This window comes from Arvicola amphibius, chromosome 4 (genome assembly GCF_903992535.2).
Source record: "Arvicola amphibius chromosome 4, mArvAmp1.2, whole genome shotgun sequence".
NCBI classification, from domain to species: Eukaryota; Metazoa; Chordata; class Mammalia; order Rodentia; family Cricetidae; genus Arvicola; species Arvicola amphibius.
Window position 1 is genome coordinate 90,759,375 of NC_052050.1, and position 19,004 is coordinate 90,778,378.

Here is a 19,004-nt window from a genome sequence, read left to right on the forward strand (position 1 = left end):
TCCGGCCCCCTCCCGGCCGGCGCGGCACGGCGCGGCCTGGCTCCCGACAGACCCGCCCCTTCCGTCAACGTCACTGCCCCTCCAGGCAACCGCCCCGCCTGGCGGAAGTACGCACTGCGACTTCCTCCCGGGCTTGGTAAGGTGCAGAGCAGGATATACGCCAGGCGTTCTATCCTGCGACTCCTCCTAAAATCGTCCTGGTCATTCCGATGCGGGGTCTCTTCTCTTTCTCCCGGCCCTAGTTCTAGAGATGCTGAAGGAAGCTCAGAGAATCCAGTATTTCCGATAAACCACGAACAGACGCTAAGTATCACACAAACACTGATGGGACGTACTTGGACGTGTTATATTCTTATCTGAAATTCAAATTTAACTGGAGACTTACTATGCATGAGGCTCTGGGTTCCATTCCTAGCACACACACACACACACACACACACACAAAACTATATATATTTGTATATATATATATATATATATATATATATATAATTAAGCTAGTAGTGAATAGCTCCAACAACCCTTTCAGAACCCTATTTTCTATAGCCTGGAACATAAGCTTCTGACAATGCTCTAATAAGCTGCAAATCCTTATCAGGAAAGATGTCATCCAGGAATTCTCACCCAGTCCTGCTAGAGAAGGGACCTCGTGTTCTTTTGGTGTAGGACACACCCAGCCTGGCATAGTACCTGGAACAGGGAAGCACCAAGACTGTCATGAATGGCTAGTGGTGAACGTTAGGCTTCAAGTCTCTGCAACTGGTGTGAGGTTTCTTTTTGATGAAATAAAATGGGTGCAAATCTGTGCCCTTCTAGAAAGAGGCAGCATATTGTAGCAGCAAATTGTGTGGGAGGTGGTATGTATATACGTGTGTGTGTGTGTTTGCCCATAGCTAGAATCAGAGCTATGAGGCTGGTATGAGGCTGTGTGATGGTGGCGCACGCCTTTAGTCCCAGCCTTTGGGAGGCAGAGGCAGGTGGATATCTATGAGTTCAAGGCCAGCCTGGTCTACAAGAGCTGGTTCCAGGACTGTTACACAGAGAAACCTTGTTTTGAAAAATTTTAAAAAAAAAATCAGAGATGGACTGGAAACCCCAATTCTGGTACTTACTTGTAAACTTGGTTGGTCTACTGAAGCCTATAACTTCCTGGGGTCACAATTTTAAAAATGGTGCTCAGAGAGAAATGTCATGCGACAGAGCTCAGATGGAGGGTTTTTTTATTGGGGGAAAGCGAATGGGAAAGGGAGGAAGAAAGGAGAGTGACCAACTTCTGGGGACAGGAGTAGCAGAAGAGAGAGGCAAAGAAAGAGAGACAGATTGACGGGCGGGAAGTGGGCAAGGCCCACCTTTTAAAAGGGAATGTAGTGAATGTGTGCAGGATGTGCTCTCAGTGACTGCAGCTGAGGCTTATCCTGTCAGGACCCTGTGAGTTCGAGGCCAGCCTGGTCTACAAGAGCTTGTTCCAGGACAGGCTCCAAAGTTACAAAGAAACCCTGTCTAAAAAAAAAATCTGTTAAAATGGGGGGCTGTTCTTATAGAGGTCCTAAGTTCGATTCCCAGCACCCACGTGAAGGTTTACAACTATCTGTAACTTCAATTCCAGGGGATTTACTATCCTCTTCTGGTTCCTGCTCTTTGAGGGCACCAGACACACATGTGGTACACAGGCATAGATGAAGACAAAACACCCATCCATGTAAAATAAAAATAAATTCATTTTATTTATTTTATATTTTATTTTATTTTTCTGAGACAGAATTTCTCTGTGAAGCCCTGGCTGTCCTGGAACTTACTCTGCAGACCAGGCTGGCCTCAAATTCAGAGATCTGCCTGCCTCTGCCTCCTAAGACTTGCGCCACCACTGACTGACTATAAAAATAAATTTTAAAAGATGAAAAAATTCTGTTAAAATAACAATTGAATGTTAATGGGAAGCTCTTTAGATTCTGATAATAAGTATTATGTTGTTCCTATTTCTGAAAATAAGTGAAGACTGAAGGATGGGACAATGTGACTCCTTAATTGGCAGCTTTTGATACTTTCAACAAAGGGACTGATAGTAAAACATCCAGCCACACTACCCACCTGCCACCATTTTGAACCTTAGACCTCCCTGGAGAAGACAATGCAGTGTCAAAGTTGGTTATCCCTCCTCCTAAAAGCACAACCTCAAGCAAGCCCCAGATTTTTTTTTTTTTTTTTAATCACAAACCTTGAATTCTAGATGACCCTGTAATCATCTCAGCCAGAATGGGGGAATTTCCCATGATGGTCCAGCAGGGGGACTACTGTGACTGAAGAGGCAAGGCTGTGATGGGTGCAAACGTTGTTCTCTGGCATGTAAACAGGCTGGCTGTCCCAGCTCTGTTGGTGGGACACTGGATGCTTTCCTTTACTGCCCCTCCTGGTGTTGCCTCTAGATTCAGTAAAAGACTTCTCTACAGGGGTCTTTTCTTCCCTGCTTTTAGTAGGGCTGACTGAGTCGCTAGTACAAAGAAGCAGTGGATCGATAGCTGTGGCCCTGTGACAGCAGAAGAGTCAGCACGCGCAGGCCTCGACGGTCATGCAGCCTGCTGTGTGACAGGTAAGACGGGAGCTACATGTGGATGTTTAGCCTCACAGATTCATGAGGTGAGAATAAAAGACAAATGAATGCCAGGCAGTAGTGGCACATGCCTTTAATTCCAGCCCTTGGGAGGGAAGGTAAGAGGCAGGTGGGTCTTTGAGTTGGAGGCGCTGGTTTACAGAGTGAGTTTCAGGACAGGTAGGGCTCCATAGAGAAACTCTGTCTCAAAAAACAAACAACAACAATAAAAAGAGACAAATGAGCCAGGCATTGTAGCATATGACTTTAATCCCAGTACTTAGGAGCAGAGGCAAGATCAAGGTAAGCCTCGGCTACATAGTAAGCTCCAGGACAACCAGGGCTATACAGAGAAATCTGCTTCAAAAGAAAAGCCAAACTAACAAACAGACAAACTGAGAGAGTCAAAGGAAGCAGGAAGAACTCCATTGGATGTTCACAGGAAAGACACTAGGCCTGCGACATGAGACTAGAATACCACAGACAACAACTGTCAAACAAGAAAGCTCTCGTGGAGGGTCAGGAACTAGACCAGTCCCAGAGTGTTTGCTGTGTGATGCTCCCCACCATGATGACAATGGAATAGCCTCTTAAATGCGAAATAATAACCAATTAAATGCTTTCCTTTGCAAGAGTTGCCATGGTCATGGTGTCTCTTCACAGCAGTAGAACAGTGCCTAAGACACTGTGCAAGTATGAGAACCCGAGTTCGATCTCTAGATCCATGTAAAACACTGGATGTGGGACTGGTGCAATGGCCAACTAGGTAAAAGCATTTGCAGGACAAGCCTAAAGAGCTGAATTCACTCCCTGAATCCTGTAAAGAATCTAATCTACTTCTAGGTGTACACATGCTCTTTTCTCCATTGAGGGCAGAGGCAGTGAGGCCAGTCAGGGTCAACAGACTGTCTGTCTGTCTGTCTACCTATTTTTCTTTCTTTCTTTTTTTCTTTCTTTTTTCTCGAGAACAGGACTTCTCTGTGTAACAGCCCTAGCATCCTGGAACTTGTTCTGTAGACCAGGCCAGCCTTGAACTCAGAGATCTGGCTGCCTCTGCCTCCCAAGTACTGGGTTTAAAGGTGTGCGCCACCACAGCCCAGCATTTTGTTTTGTTTTGTTTTGAGACAGGTTTCTTTGTATGTAGCCTTGGTTGTTGTGGAACTCGCTTTATAGACCAGATTAGCCTTGAACTCACAGAGGTCCACCTGCCTCTGTCTTCCGTACCCTCTAGTGCCAGTGGATCTGACCTCTGCTTCTGGCTTCTGACCTCTGACATGGACATAGTGCACACACATACATGCAGGGAAAACACTCACATAAAATAAAGTAAAAATAAATATTTTTTAAAAGACAAGGAAGAAGTGTTACTGGATGTCTTGTGAAGTGCCAGCACCGCTATCATATGATACTGGAGAGAACAACTCCTGCAAGCTATCCTCTAAACAGACACACCTGGACATAGACGTAGACATAAGTTTCTGTTCCGCCCGGTCCTGCAGCTGTTCAGTCCCAAAGAAACACACAGAGGCTTATATTAGTTATAAACTGTTTGGCCTCTTAGCTCAAGTTTATTTATTAACTAGCTCTTACAACTTAAATTAACCCATAAATTCTTGTCTATGTTTAGCCACATGACTTGGTACCTTTTCACAGTGAGGCATTCTCATCTTGCTTCCTCTTCATCTGGCCTGTGACTGACTCTGCCTTTCCTCCTCCCAGAATTCTCTTAGTCTGGTCTCCCTGCCTATATTTCCTGCCAGCTACTAGCCAATTAGCGTTTTATTAAACTAATACAAGCAATGATTCTTTACAGTCAGTGTACAAGAGCATTATCCCACAGCACTTCCCCCTTTTTCATATTAAAATAAGAACTCTGAATTTGTAGGTGGAAGTTTCTGTCCTGTCTGGTCCTGCAGCTGTTGAATCCCAAATCAACACACAGGCTTATTGCCCTGCCTATACTTCCTGTCCTGCCTATACTTCCTGCCTAGTTGCTGGCCAGTCAGCATTTTATTAAACTAATATAAGTGACAGTTCTTTACAGTGTACAATACCAGTATCCCACAGTACATATGTATACAAATCAATGTGGAGCTGGAAAGATGATGGTTCAATAGTTAAAAACACCTGCTGTGGCCGGGTGGTGGTGGTGCACGCTTTTAATGCCAGCACTCAGGAGGCAAAGGCAAGTGGATCTTTGTGAGTTCGAGGCCAGCCTGATCTACAGAGGTAGTTCCAAGACAGGCTCCAAAGCTACAGCGAAACCCTGTCTTCAAAAACAAAAACCAAAAGCAAACACTTGCTGCTCATGCAGAGGACCTGCATTGGCTTCCCAGCACACATGTGGCACTCATAGCCACCTGTAAGTCCAGTTTCAGGGGATCTGACACCTTCTTCTGGCCTCTGTGGGCACCAGGCATGCACATAGGGCACATGTGTGCAGGCAAAACACTCAACACATAAATAAAAGTGTTTTAAGAAGGGGCTAGAATCAGAATGGGAGTCTCTGATAGCCGAGTAGGTGAATGTACTATCTATCACCAAGCCTAGCAGCCTGGGACCTGCGTGGCAGAGGAAAAGAACTGATTCCTGCAAGTTGTCTTCTGGCTTCCACTTGCATATCGTGGCATGCACGTCATACACACAACGTGTGCACACAAAATAAAGTAACACAAATCTAAATAATCAAAATGACAGATTTGGGAGTAGATCTTGTAGTAGAATGCCTGCGTGCTTACGGCCAAAGACACTGCCTTCAAACCCCAGAACCACCAAGAAAAAGTAAAAATGACACGAAAAAATGTTAATTAAATAAAAGAATGAAGTATAAAAATAAAAATTACAGTGGACTTATGAACCTAGAACACTGGCAGATAGAATCCCCTGAGATCCTGAAGGAGTTGCTTCTCCAAACTTAGGAAACGCATCATGGAAGACCCAGAGTTCAGAAAACCGTATTCCAACCTGAGTTGAAGCTGCAAACACTGTAGAGGCTTTTTGAGTGGAGGCTCAGACTGGAGCCAGCAGCTACAGCTCTCTGAGGAACGCTCCAGAGTCTCTCGAGTAGAGCTGCTGCAATTGTCTGCTTCAGGTGCCTGGAGACTGGGAAAGAAACTGCAAGAAAATTTATCAGCTATTGGAATATCTAGGAAAAATATCAAAGTAGGGTATAGAAAAACAAAGGAAAATAACATAGCTTTCAGGAAGAAAGGAAATGTAAATATTATCCTGCATGGGGACTGGAGAGATGGCTCAGCAGTTAAGAGCACTTGATCTTCCAAGGACCTGAGTTTGGTCCCAGCATCCATGTCAGGCCCCTCACAATTGCTCACACTCCACCTCAAGGGGATCTGACGCCCTCTTCTGGCATGCACACAAACATACATGCAGACAAAACACCCACATAAACACAATAAAACAAACAAGGGGCAGCGGCGTGCACACCTTTAATCCAGCACTCAGGAGGCAGAGGCAGGAGGAGCTCTGTGAGTTCAAGGTCAGCCTAGTCCACAAAGTGAGTTCCAGGACAACCAGAGCTGTTAAACAGAGAAACTGAAACCCTGTCTTGAAAAACCACAAACCAAACCAAACCAAACCAAAATGAAAAACTAAAAACTGCAGGCTAGCTAAATGGCTCAGTAGGCAAAAGTGATGGTCACATGGCTTAATGAGCTCGGTTTGGTCCACAGGTCCCATATAATGAAAGGAGAGACTAAACTACGCTGTCTGACCTCCAAGTGAGCACAATGACTCCAGCCTTGCCCCTACTAAATAAATAAATGTATTTTTTTTTTTTTTACATTTTAACACATCCCAAAAAACAGCATTTAGAGGCCCGAAGGCTGGGAATATGGTTTAATTGGTAAAAAATGATTTCCTAGCACACACAAACTCCTGGATTCAGTCACTGGTATCACACACACTTGCAGTCTCAGAACTTGGAAGATGGAGGCAGGAAGATCAGAACTTCGAGGTCACACTGGGTGTACTGGCTCAGCTTTTAATACTAACTTGGGAAGCATAGGCAGGTGTATCTCTGTAAGTTTAAGGCCAGATTGGCCTATAATACGAATTCCAGGCTAGCCAAGGCTACATAGTAAGACCCTGTCTCAAAAAAAAAAAAAAAAAAAAAAGGAACGGGATGGGTGCAGTCACTAGACATATGTTAGGTGTGTTCTGCCTCTTCAGAAAGATTGTCCAGGCATGGTGGTGCGTGCCTGTGATCCCAGCACTCAGGAGACTGAGACAGGAGGGTTACAGTGATTTTTAACCCAACCTGAGCTCCACAGCAGGATCCTATCTCAAAACAAAAACAAAGAACGAAAAGCAAAAGATGGAAAGGCAAGAATTTGCCTCAGAGAGTCAAAATGCTAGCTAGCCCCCGTGCCAGGAGTCATATGTCCCACGACCTGAATTCAACCTCCAGGACCCACATGAGTGGGAGAGCCGATTCTTGGCAAGTTGTCCTCTACCCTCCACATGCACACTGTGGTGCGCGTGTGTACATATGTTAAATACTTGCAAGTAGATTTACAATCTGAAAACTTTAAAATCAATACTGGCTGAAAGAGATGGAAGCAGATTAGAAACCAAGCCCCTTGCTTTCTAATCGAATGGCATTTTGTTTCCTGACCTCTGATGAGCAACAGAATCCTATGTTGTTAGGCCCTGGGCAGAAAGAGGGGGCAGGACACAGAGACCCCCTCTGTACCCTAATCTTCAGGAGAATCCTATGTCCTGATCCTCTAACCCCACCTTAGGTTGCTTCTATCTGCCTTTGAACAGCTCAGCTTCTGTGCACCCCCCTGGGCCCATGTCTTTTATCTTCCCCTTGTACCCTGACTTGTATCTTTTCCCTCCCTTGGAACACAGCCGCAGACTGAGGTGGCTGGCGTTTAGGCTCCAGGAAGCAGCAGCACATTGAGTCAGGCATGTAAACAGTATTTTTGTGCCCCACTCACTTTTGTTATTTATCCACGCCCTGTTTCAATTTTTTCTTTTTTCCTTCATGTTCTATCTATTTATTTCTGTGGGTAGGTGCATGCTTACGGTGTGTGCCATGATACAAGTGTGGAAGTCAGAGGACAGCTTGCAGGCGTTGGCTCCCTCCTTTCACCGTGTGGGTCTCAGGAATTGAACTGGAGTCGGTAGACTTGGTGGCAATCACCTTACCTGCTGAGTCGTCTGTCTGGATCCTCCCTTCTTTCTTTGGAATTGAACCTGTTAAGAAGGGCTCTATCTCAGAGCCCTATAGTCAGTTCCTGCCCCTTCCCCCAGCCTTTTGTTTGTTTGCTTGCTTGTCTGCTTGTTTTTCATGACAGGGTTTCTTTGTGTAGCCCTGGCTGTCCTGGAACTTGCTCTTTAGACCAAGCGGGCCTCGAACTCTCAGAGATCAGCCTGAGTGTTTGACTGCATGTATACATATGCAGCACATGCATATCTGGTGCCCATGGAGGCTAGAACAGGGTGCTGCATTCCCTGGAAGCAGAGTTACAAATGGTTGTAAACTGCCGTGTAGGTGCTGAGAACCAAACCTGGATACTCTGCAAGATCAACAAATGCCCTTAACCACTGAGCCATCTCTCCAGCCTCCTACCCCCTTTTAAGTTTTTAATTGCAGACAAGGTCTTCCCCTAAGTTGTTCACACTAGCAACTTTCTATCCTCCTAACGCAGACTGCCTAGTACTTGGGGGTCAGTCTCAGGATGGACCACACAATTGATATGGTCATATGGAGCTGCATTTCCCAGGCTACCTCCAGGGGGCGCCCCACACTTTCCCTGCTCCATTGCTTTTCCCTGAGGTCCCTGATTTGGAAGTGAGCAACAGCGCCTGGGGACCTTAACGGCCTGTGTCGTGCCTAGCCGCCGCCCACAACACTCTCCAGACCGCTCTCTCCAAGACTAGGGCTCCCATAGGAACACGCTGGTTGACGGGGGCGGCTTCCATTGACGCTTGTCTGGTCCCGAAGGTCCTCACGCCAAACAGCCCGCCCCCTCTGTATCCTCTGCCCACCCCATAGAAGTGTTCATTTATGCGTTCACTTTGATAGACCCGGAGCTGTTGAAGCAGCAACAGTAAAATCTCCCCTACAAGCGCTGGGTGCCTACTGGGTGTCAGATATGGCACCAAGACCCTCACCTTGCAGATGTGTGTGTATTTTTTGTATTTGTTTGTTTAGATACGGAGTCTTACTAGCCTGGAATTGGCTGTGTAGGACCTGGCCAGCCTCTGATAGAAATCAGGTCCTCACTGATCTTCGCACCATCTTCCTGCCCCAGCTTCCCAAGTGTCTGGGTAGCAGAGATGTACTGTTCACACCCAGCATTATTTGTTTATAAATACATGAAGTGACCACCACCAGTCCATTTTATGTTTCTCTTTATTTTTTCAAGTCAGGGTTTCTCAGTATAACAGCTCTGAATTTCCTGGAACTTCCTCTGTAGACCAGGATGGTCTTGGACTCGTGGAGATCCACCTGCCTCTGACTACAGAGTGCTTGGGTTAAGGCGTGAGCCACCACCGCCCAACAACCATTCCCTCATTTAAAGGGGGGAACTAGGCAGAGGCAGGCGGATCGTTGTGAATTCGAGGCCAGTCTGGTCAACAAAGTGAGTTCCAGGACAGCCAGTGCTGTTGCACAGAGAAACCTGTCTCAAAAAAAAAAAAAAAAAAAAAAAAAAAAAAAAAAAAAAAACAAAACAAAACAAAAGGAAACTGAGGCAGAGGAGACTGTGGCCTCTTTCCACCCTCATAAGCCACTTAAACCCAGAGTCAAGTTCTCCAAGTGAGGGAGGCCTAGAGAACCTGCTAGGACCCCTGGGACTCTTCTGTCTCTAGAGTAGGTTCCTCCTCCACTCTCTTTTTAAAACTCAATCTTTAAAATTTTTATCATTTTGTATGTATGGGTGTTTGTATGTATGTACGGTGTTGGTATATATGTATGGGTGTTTGTATGTATGTATGGTGTTGGTATATATGTATGGGTGTTTGTATGTATGTATGGTGTTGGTATGTATGTATGGGTGTTTGTATGTATGTATGGTGTTGGTATGTATGTATGGGTGTTTGTATGTATGTATGGTGTTTGAATATATGTATGGTGTTTGCATGTATGTATGGTATTTGTATGTATGTATGTATGGGTGTATGTATGTATGTATGGGTGTTTGTCCTGAATGTGCGTCTCTGTGCTGCATTCATGCCTGGTGCTCAAAGAGGCCAGAAGAAGCACTAGAATTACTGACTGTTGTGAGCCACTATGTAGGTCCTGAGAATCAAACCTAGGTGCTCAGGAAGAGCAGCCAGTTCTCTTAACTGCTGAACCATCTCTCCAGCCTCCACCCCTACTCCTTTTGTTTGGAGATCAAAATAAGGTATTTCAAGATGGGAATTGTGGCATGCATCTGTAATATTAGCACTGGAGGTAGAAACAAGAGGATCAGTAGTTCAAAGTCATTCTAAGCTACATAGCACATTTTGAGGCTAGCTTGGGCTACATGAGACCCTCTCAAGAAACCAAAACCAGGGGTCTGGAGAGATGGCTCTGGCTCTGTAGTTAAGGTCTCAGATTGACTTCAAAATATTTGAAACTCTTCTGCCTCTGTTTGTTTTTCCAGACAAGGTTCTCTGTATAACAGTATAACAAACAGTCTTGGCTGTCACTTTGTAGCCCAGGCTGGCCTCGAACTTACTGAGATCTGCCTGCCTCTGCCTCCCCAGGTGCACCACCACCTCCCAGATTTATTTACTTTGTATACAGTGTTCTGCCCACATGTATGAGCACCAGATCTCATTACAGATGGTTGGGAGCCATCATATGTTGCTGGGAATTGAACTCAGGACCTTTGAAAGAGCAGCTAGTACTCTTAACCTCTGAGCCATCTCTCTAGCCCCACAACAGCTATATTTTTAATGGGTGACCTTTCTGAAGAGGTATAGCATACTTCTAGTTACTGTGCCCACCTCACTCCAAGAATATCCAACTCCTATGGCACCTGCTCTGAAGTACACACACAATTTAAAAAAATACAAAAATAAAAACTTAAAGGGTAAGCAGGGATATCCCAACCTGGAGCCTCAAGAGCTGTCCAGCTGGCGACCTACTCAGTGAGATGCTTCTAGTTGCCTGGGTTCCCTCTTCTCCCTCCCTCCCTCTCACACTCCATCCTCCTCTCCCTTGGGTGAGCGTGGCAGGTGCCGCGGGGGCGAGCCGGGGCGTGGCCACTGAGAGACTGTGGTCGCACCGACTGACTAGTCTCCTCCAGTCTTCTGAGCTCCGACGTCCTAATTCCACTGCAGCTGGCATAAACCCTGTTCTTGGCCTACCCGCCAAGGGGCCATAGACGTGAGCGCGCTGGCGCCGAACGGAGAAGTGTGGTGCCCCGGGCCGGGGGCTCCTGGGAACCGGCCCCTGCTGCCGCTGCTGCTGCTTCTGCTCCTGCTGCCGCTGCCCGCCGGAGCCTGGTACAAGCACGTGGCGAGTCCCCGCTATCACACCGTGGGGCGCGCCTCAGGTCTGCTCATGGGGTTGCGCCGCTCGCCCTACCTGTGGCGCCGTGCCCTGGGTGGGGCCGCTGGACCGCTCTCCCCGGACTCTCTGGTCCCCGGGCGGGTCTCCGGCAGCGCTCTCCTCCTGCTTCCTTCACCGGTGAAGGAGCTGTGGGAGGCACGACGCAGGAGCTGGCGGGCTGACCCTCCCGTCTATGCGCCCCGGATTCCGGGGGACCTGGAGCGAGCCCGCCAACTGGAGCAGTCGCTGAGCCGCCGTTCCTGGTTCTCAGAGGAGTCCGCTAGGTAAGCGGGGGGGTGGGGGGGTTGGGGGGGGTGAGGGAGGGTAGGGAGGGAAGAGGAGGCAGGGGTGGCAGCCGCCAAGGGAGTTTCCAGGGGTCTGTGACCATTAGTTCCTGCGTACTGTTTTTTTTTGTTTGTTTGTTTGTTTTGTTTTTTTGCTTTGTAGCTCCTTCTGATCCTCCTCTCACCTACCAAATGGTCGGATTACAGGTGTGCACCACCACACTGGTTTATATGGTTCTAGGAATGGAACTTAGGACCTAAGCAAGCACTCTGCTCACAGACCTTATCTCCAGCCCCTTGTTTGTTTTGTTTTGTTAGGGATTATTCTTCCCCATCCTCCTGGGTACTGATTTTGCAGGTGTGGCCACCACGCCCCCACACTCCCGTTTTGTTAGAATTTCCCAGAGTCCTTTCCCTGTCATCCTGAGGACAGAATGGCAGAATGGAGAGTTTTGCTCTTTTCTCAAGAGTCCTGCTCTGTGTTTTTTTTTGTTTTTGTTTTTTTTTCTAGAGCCCTTGGAGAGACGCTTCGCGCCCAGCCATGGTTCCTGCAGCACATCTTCATTGCCCACCGTGTCAGGCTCCAGGACCGGTCCAAGAATGTATGGCGCCCCCATGCCTGACCTGGGCTGGCGCAGTCACGCCTGTTTCCAGGGAGGGCAGCTTATAGCTTCAGCCAGGCCTCGTGGTCTGGTCTGGTCAATAAAACCAACCTGATTTCTGCGCCCCCGCCTGTGACCCTTTTTCTCCGTTGTGTACTTTGCGTCTAGCTTCAGGGCGCACATAGCCGCGCGCCCACGCCCTGGCAAATGTCAAGAACCCCCTCCCTGACCAGACCAGCTCATCAATCAGTCCTTAGGGGCCCAGTTGGGCGGGGGGAGCAAGATGCTTCTGAGGCTTGGGTTGCTTCCTGCATAGTGATTCCTACCCTCATGCGAACTGATGCATACATCAGTTCAGGGACCAGAATGTGGCGACCCATCCTACAGACTCCTACAATCCTCGGGGGTCCTGACTGTCCACTCACGCACAGTGGAGGGAGAACCTAGTGAGTGGATCTCCAGGTGGCCCTCACTCTGCCCTCTGTCCAGACTGAAGAGATTTCTCTACACCGTGAGCTTTCCTCTAGTCCAGGAAATCCACCAGGACCTTTGTCCTCTTCCTGGTATTAGTTTTAAGCCTGACTTTTCTCGAACCCCTCCAGTCCCCTCAGCATCTGGAGGGTAAGCAGAAGGTGTCAGCTTCCTGTATAGTTATGCTTCCACTCTGGAGGGAAGCCCGCACTTCTCCTCCTCCTCCTCTGCATTTCCAGCCATTTGCTCTGGTCCCACACAAATACGCTTTGTCAAGCTGTGCATTGTGGCCCAGGACTATAATCCTAGCCCTTTGCTGACTGAGACAGGATGATTGCTCTGAGTGTGAGACCAACCTGAGTTACATAGCAATTTCCAGGCTAGCTTGGAACAAAACACACACGCACAGACACACACACACACAGACACACACACAGAGACACACACACACACAGACACACAGACACAGACACACACACAGACACACATAGACACACACACACACACACACACACACACAATCTTCGGGCTCCCTTCAGCTTCACACCCTGGGACCCTTTACCCTTTGCTGCCTCTATAAACTTCTTCAGTCTGTCTTTTCTGAGATCTGAGTGCTGGGATTACCTGTGGGATCTCAAACCTCCCTGTCACCTGCTGTTAAAACTCTCCTGAAAACATGTTGCAGGGTATTCCCTTGGTCCACTTAGCAAACACTAAGAGCAGGTAGATCTTGCCTGATGCCCACTGTGGCCATACCTTCTGACCTACTGGGTATGTCCTCTCCCCAATTTGGCCCCTATATGTCAGTGCTCCCCACCTTTAAAAGGTTAAAAACATGAATGAGTGTTATGCCTGCTTGTATGCAAGTGTACCACACACAGGTAGTGCTCTTGGATGCTAGAATTTTTAAATTATGTTTTATTGCTTTATTTCTGTTCTTGTGCACATGCCTCTGGAGGTAAGAAGACAACATGCTAGAATTAATCCTCTCCTTCTGCGATGCAGGTCCCAGGGAACAAATCTAGGTCATCAGACTTGGCACCCCCGAGCTATATCACCAGTTCTATGATTTTTTTTATTTATTTCATCTATTTATTCATTTATTTGTGTGGCTGTACATCTTCCAAGGCACACATGTACCTGCCAAAGGACAACTTGGTTCTCTTTTTCCACCAAGATCCAGGTATCAGGTATCAGACTCAGGTTATCAGGTTTGATAGCAACTACCTTTTTGTTGGCTCAGGAATACTGCCTTATCCTAACTCTTGTGGGGCTCTAAATCTATTTACTTTGGTGTCACATACCCTTTTTTGGTGCAGGAGAACTGGAGGTGACTGACTCCTCAAATAAACCACTTTTCCCTACTTTTTATTTATTTTGTTTTATTTTATTTTTGAGACAGGGTTTCTCTACATAGTCCTGGCTGTCCTTGAACTCACTCTGTAGACCAGGCTGACCTCGAACTCACAGAGCTCTGCCTGCCTCTGCCTCCTGAGTGCTGGGACTAAAGGTGTGCACCATCACACCTGACCCAGTTTTCTCCATTTTTGACTGTGATCCGCCACAACGTTAACCTTCCAAACCATCTGTGACCTGACCTCGTCATCCTACAAGACTCCACGGGTTCCCCACAGCCCGTGGGATAAGCTCAATGCTCTCAGCTTTCATGCCCTATACTCAGCTGCCTTTGTTCCCTGCCGCCCCTACCTCCTACGGAAGCTTGTAAGCTAGTAAGATCCATATGCAGATTCCAGAGCAGTCTGGGCAGCCTCGGGTGTACACTCCAAAAGACTCTTCAGGGCTTCAGGCTTCTTTGGGGGCTTCTCCAGCTCTGGGCCTCCCAAGCTTAGGCCAAAGCACACAAACCTGTTTCCTTGGGTTTGAGTAATGTTTACCCAGTACTTGCCAGTGCTGGTGCTGAACGCCAAGTAGTTAGCAAATGTTTTGTCACAAGGGCTGGGGCACTTGGCTAGGAATGGCCTAGAGCTATCCCATTCTAGAGAAGTAGGTGCTAGGTCTAGGGGGAAGGGCAAAGGCCCGGCTTCTCCGCCGTTACTCCCCAAGGCTCGCATTCCTATGCTTGGGAGCTGTAACCAACCCCAGGGCCTCAACTAAATTCCAGCTCTGTGGAACTGGAATTTATCTAAACCGGGGAAGTGAGGTCTAAGATGGACTTTTGGGTTACCTCACCCCGTGCCCCAGCACCCGCCCCCCAACCACTCCGTTCCTCCCCGTGATGGCTCAGTCACACTTATTTCCGCCAGGTGGCGCTATGCAACTGCTATTGGCGGTCCGCAGCCAGGGAAGGGCGCTAGACCCGGGCGGGGGAAGTGGGCGGGGCGAGGTCTCGGAATCCTTGAAGGTGGTCAGTTTCCTGTCCTTCCTTTCCACTCTTTCTCTTCCTGCCCTGTCTCATTTTCTCTGAGTTTCTGTTCTTTCTCCTTTCGTTACGCTGATCCTGTCTGCTCCAAAGAGAGGCGCCATGTAGTCTGAGGGAGAAGGTCCTAGCGAGACCTTGTGGATGCGTGCAGGGCCATTACTGCCCATTAGGGTATTAGCGCTTTCCCAGGACGTCCCAGCCTTTACACAGTGTCAGGATTATGGCTCAACCCCTGGGACAGCGTTTCCCAGGCCCCGCCCACACCCAGCTTTTTTTTTTTTTTTTTTTTTTTTTTTTTTTAAGAGGGATGCATATACATTTTTCAATGTTTAGTGAAAAACCTTCTGTTCCATCAGGGGTTCAGGGCAGTCCCAGTCTGGGGTGCCTTTATTTATTTATTTTTTTTCGAGACAGGGTTTCCCTGTAGTTTCTACAGCCTGTCCTTGGGGTGCCTTTACATGATCCAAAAAAGGGAGACTGAGAGATCAGAAATGTGAGCTCTTCGTCACTCAGGTAACCCACTTGGATAATAAGTTGTCAGAGAGGGAGAGGCGGAGTGGGGGACGTTCCTCAAAATTTCTGATGACCTTCTTGAATGTTTCTTGCCTCAGTCTCCCCATCCTTAAGGGATGAAAAATGCTGGGCAGTGGTGGTGCACACCTTTAAGCCCAGCACTCAGGAGGCAGAGGCAAGGCCAGCTTGGTCTACAGAGCAAGTTCCAGGACAGCCAAGACGACACAGAGAAACCCTCTCTAGAAAAACCAAACCCCCCAAAAAAAACATAACAAAACAAAACAACTCTAGAAAAATAAAGCCACTGACTCATACGCCACTTTCCTATCCCATTCTCTGAGGCTCTAACCCCAAGAGAGGATACACCTTCAAGACTCATTGGCTTGTTTCTACTTGCTACTCTGCCTGCCTCTCAGGTCCGTGGGTATCCTGTCTGCCTTAAGCCTCTGGGAGGATTTGAGAAGAAGGGGTGTGGTCTTAGAGCTGTGGGGGATCCCTCTTACCCCCCGGGCACCAGGGCTCCACTCTTCCACTATGCCTGACGCTCATTCCTGCTCCCCTTGAAAAACAGTAACAGGGCTGGAGAGGTGGCTCAGTAGTTAAGAGCACTGGCTGCTCTTCTAGAGGACCTGGGTTCAATTCCCGACAACCACACTGTGGCTCACGACCATCTGTAATGAGATCTGGCGCCCTCTTCTGGTCTGCAAGCACAACACTGCATAAATGATAGATCAATCTTCAAAAAAAGAAAAGAAAGACACTCACTCTTGGTCTGTCCTCACTGTTTTCTTTTTATTTTGAGGCGGGATTTCACTGTGTAGTCCTGCCTGGCCTGGAACTCACAGAGATCCAGTTGCCTCTGCTTCTCTAGTGCTGGGATTAAAGGCGTGAACCACTACACCTGGTTCTATTTTATTGTTTAAAGAGGCGTTTTCTTGTCCAGTTTGATTTGCAGGGTGTGTGTTTTGATTAGGCATATGTATCTGTGTGGGAGTGCAAAGGCCAGGAGAGGGCGTTGAATCCCGTAGAGCTGGAGCTACATTGTGGGCTACATGTAGGGGCCGGGAACCAAACCGGGTCCTCCGCGACAACAGTGGTCTTAATCACCGAGTCACCTCTTCAGCTCCTGTTTTATTTTTTTTTTCCCACAAATCAGGTTCTCATGTAGCCTAAGCTGGCCTCAAAGTCACTATGGAGTTGAAAATGGTCTTGAACTTCTCATCCTCCTGACTTCATCTCCCAGAGTCACACTAGGTTTGTGGAGTGGTAGAGATCCAACTTAGGGCTTCCTCCATGACAAGCAAGCCCTCTCCAGCAGAGCTACATTCCTGTGTTTGTTTTTGAGACAGGGTCCTCCTCTAGCTTAGGCTGGCCTCTAACCCATGACAACCCTACCTCAGTGTCTCGGCTTCCTACCTCAGTACCTCAGTACCTCAGTACCTCAGCGTCCTACCTCAATACCTTAGTACCTCAGCTTCCTACCTCAGTACCTCAGCTTTCTACCTCAGTACCTCAGCTTCCTACCTCAGTACCTCAGCGTCCTACCTGAGTACCTCAGCTTCCTACCTCAGTACCTCAGCTTCCTACCTCAGTACCTCAGCGTCCTACCTGAGTACCTCAGCTTCCTACCTCAATACCTTAGTACCTCATCTTCCTACCTCAGTATCTCAGCATCCTACCTCAGTACCTCGGCGTCCTACCTCAGTACCTCGGCGTCCTACCTCAGTACCTCGGCGTCCTACCTCAGTACCTTGGCTTCCATTCAGCCTAATTTTAAAATCTTTAAGTTTTTTTTAGAATTATTTATTTTTATGTGTGTGAGTGTTTGTCCTCCATGTATATTTATGTTCCACTTGCTGGGAGGGGATGGGACCCAAAGACTGAAATTATGAATGATTGTGAGTTGACATTTGGGTCCTGGAAGTCAAACCCAGGTCCCTCGTAAGAACAATAAATGCTCTAAGGGCTCTTAACTGCCAAGACATCTTTCTAGCCCTAAAGTTCCATTTTTTAAAAAAAATGATAGCTTTCAAAACATTTTGTTTGTTCATTTTAAAAGATTTGTTGTTGGGCAGTGGTGGCGCACGCCTTTAATCCCAGCACTGGGGAGGCAGAGGCAGGCGGATGTCTGTGAGTTTGAGGCCAGCCTGGCCTTCAGAGCTAGTTCCAGGGCTACATAAAGAAACACTGTCTTAGGGCTGGAGAGATGGCTCAGAGGTTAAGAGCATTGCCTATTCTTCCAAAAGTCCTGAGTTCAATTCCCAGTCAACCACATGGTGGCTCACAACCATCTGTAATGGGGTCTGGTGCCCTCTTCTGGCCTGCAGGCATACACACAGACAGAATACTGTATACATAATAAATAAATAAATATTAAAAAAGAAACACTGTCTCCAAAGACTGATATATAATTTGTTGCCAAGTGGTGGTGGTGGCATGCACTTTTTTTTAATGTTTGCGCATCAGAGGATGGCACTGGATCCTTATAGATGGTTATAAACTGCTATGTGGGTGCTGGGAATCAAATCCTGGTCCTCTTAAAGGCTGAGCCATCTCTCCAGGCCCATCGTTTGTCCTTGTTTTGGACACGTGATATCCAGGCTGGCTACAAACTTGTTATCTTCTTGCCTCAGTCTCTGGAGTGTTGGGATTGCAGAGGTGCTGCCTCTTTCCCCTTCTTGTTCCTCCCTGCTGGCCCAGGCTTCCTCTGCGGCTCAAGCACACATCACATCTAAGCTGCTGGCTTGTTACTGTCACCTTCCTTGGGACTTTTCAGCCCTTTGGCGTTGGGAGCTTCTTTGGTACTTCTCTGTGACTACAGTGTGGTGTCCTCTCCAGGACCGCATGTTCCTGGTCTGGTTTTGTTCTCCTCCCGTCTTCACTCATGGGCTGAGTCCTTGGCAGAAAGCCAGTGAGGGTTCAAGGTTGAGGTGAGAAGAAGTCTTCCTCAGCTCCTGGCCTGGAGAGTTCCCATCTTGCCAGTCTCTTTAGTGTGACCACAAAGCTTCAGTCAGAAGTCAGGGATGTTCCTGGTTGTTGCGAGATAACTTCCAACTTCCACAGAGGCGGGAAATACAGTGAGCACACGGTTTCTACACATTACCTAACAATCTCCATGGGTAGCAGCATTAGGCTGTGCCCACAGAGACCAGTCCTAAAACAGACGGGCGAATCCGGATAGGCAGGCAGATGGAGATGGCCAGCCAGGCCAGAGCCTATGGCAGCATCCGCTAGAATCTGCAGAGAGGGTGGGGGCGGGGAGCAACATTGCATCCTCGGCCTAAGTGCCTTTCAGGGGCAGACACTAGGGTGTGGGTACCCAAGGGGCTGCTGCCTAGGATGCTACTCAGAGGCGGGTCCTGGTGTTCGGGTGGAAGTGGAGAGCCAAAGGCTCTCCCCAGCTGAGGACTCTGGAGAGAGGAGAGGGAGAAGGGAACCCTGAGCTAGGGCTGTGTCTTCTACCCACATGGGGAATTGTCTGAGCTGGCTGTACCTGACCCAGGAGCACCAGGTAAGTGAGGAGCAGTGGGCTGTGGGTGAGCCTGGATCTCAGCTGTCTTCTGTGCCTGAGGAGATACTTCAAGGTCAAAGTGCAGTCTCACAGTACTGAGCCCGGCAGAGGTGCAGAATCTCTCTTCTTCAGGCCTCAGTTTCC

At 48.0% G+C, this 19,004-nt stretch overlaps 1 protein-coding gene across 1 annotated transcript; it reads left to right on the top strand.

The window, feature by feature from the left end:
• The first annotated feature begins 3,050 nt into the window (after window positions 1-3,050).
• On the top strand, window positions 3,051-12,006 carry Npw (neuropeptide W). Its single transcript, XM_042054900.1, has 3 exons — window positions 3,051-3,105; window positions 10,924-11,383; window positions 11,895-12,006. Exons 1-3 carry the CDS (start codon window positions 3,051-3,053, stop codon window positions 12,004-12,006), a joined length of 627 nt encoding a protein of 208 aa, XP_041910834.1.
• Window positions 12,007-19,004: the final 6,998 nt, after the last annotated feature.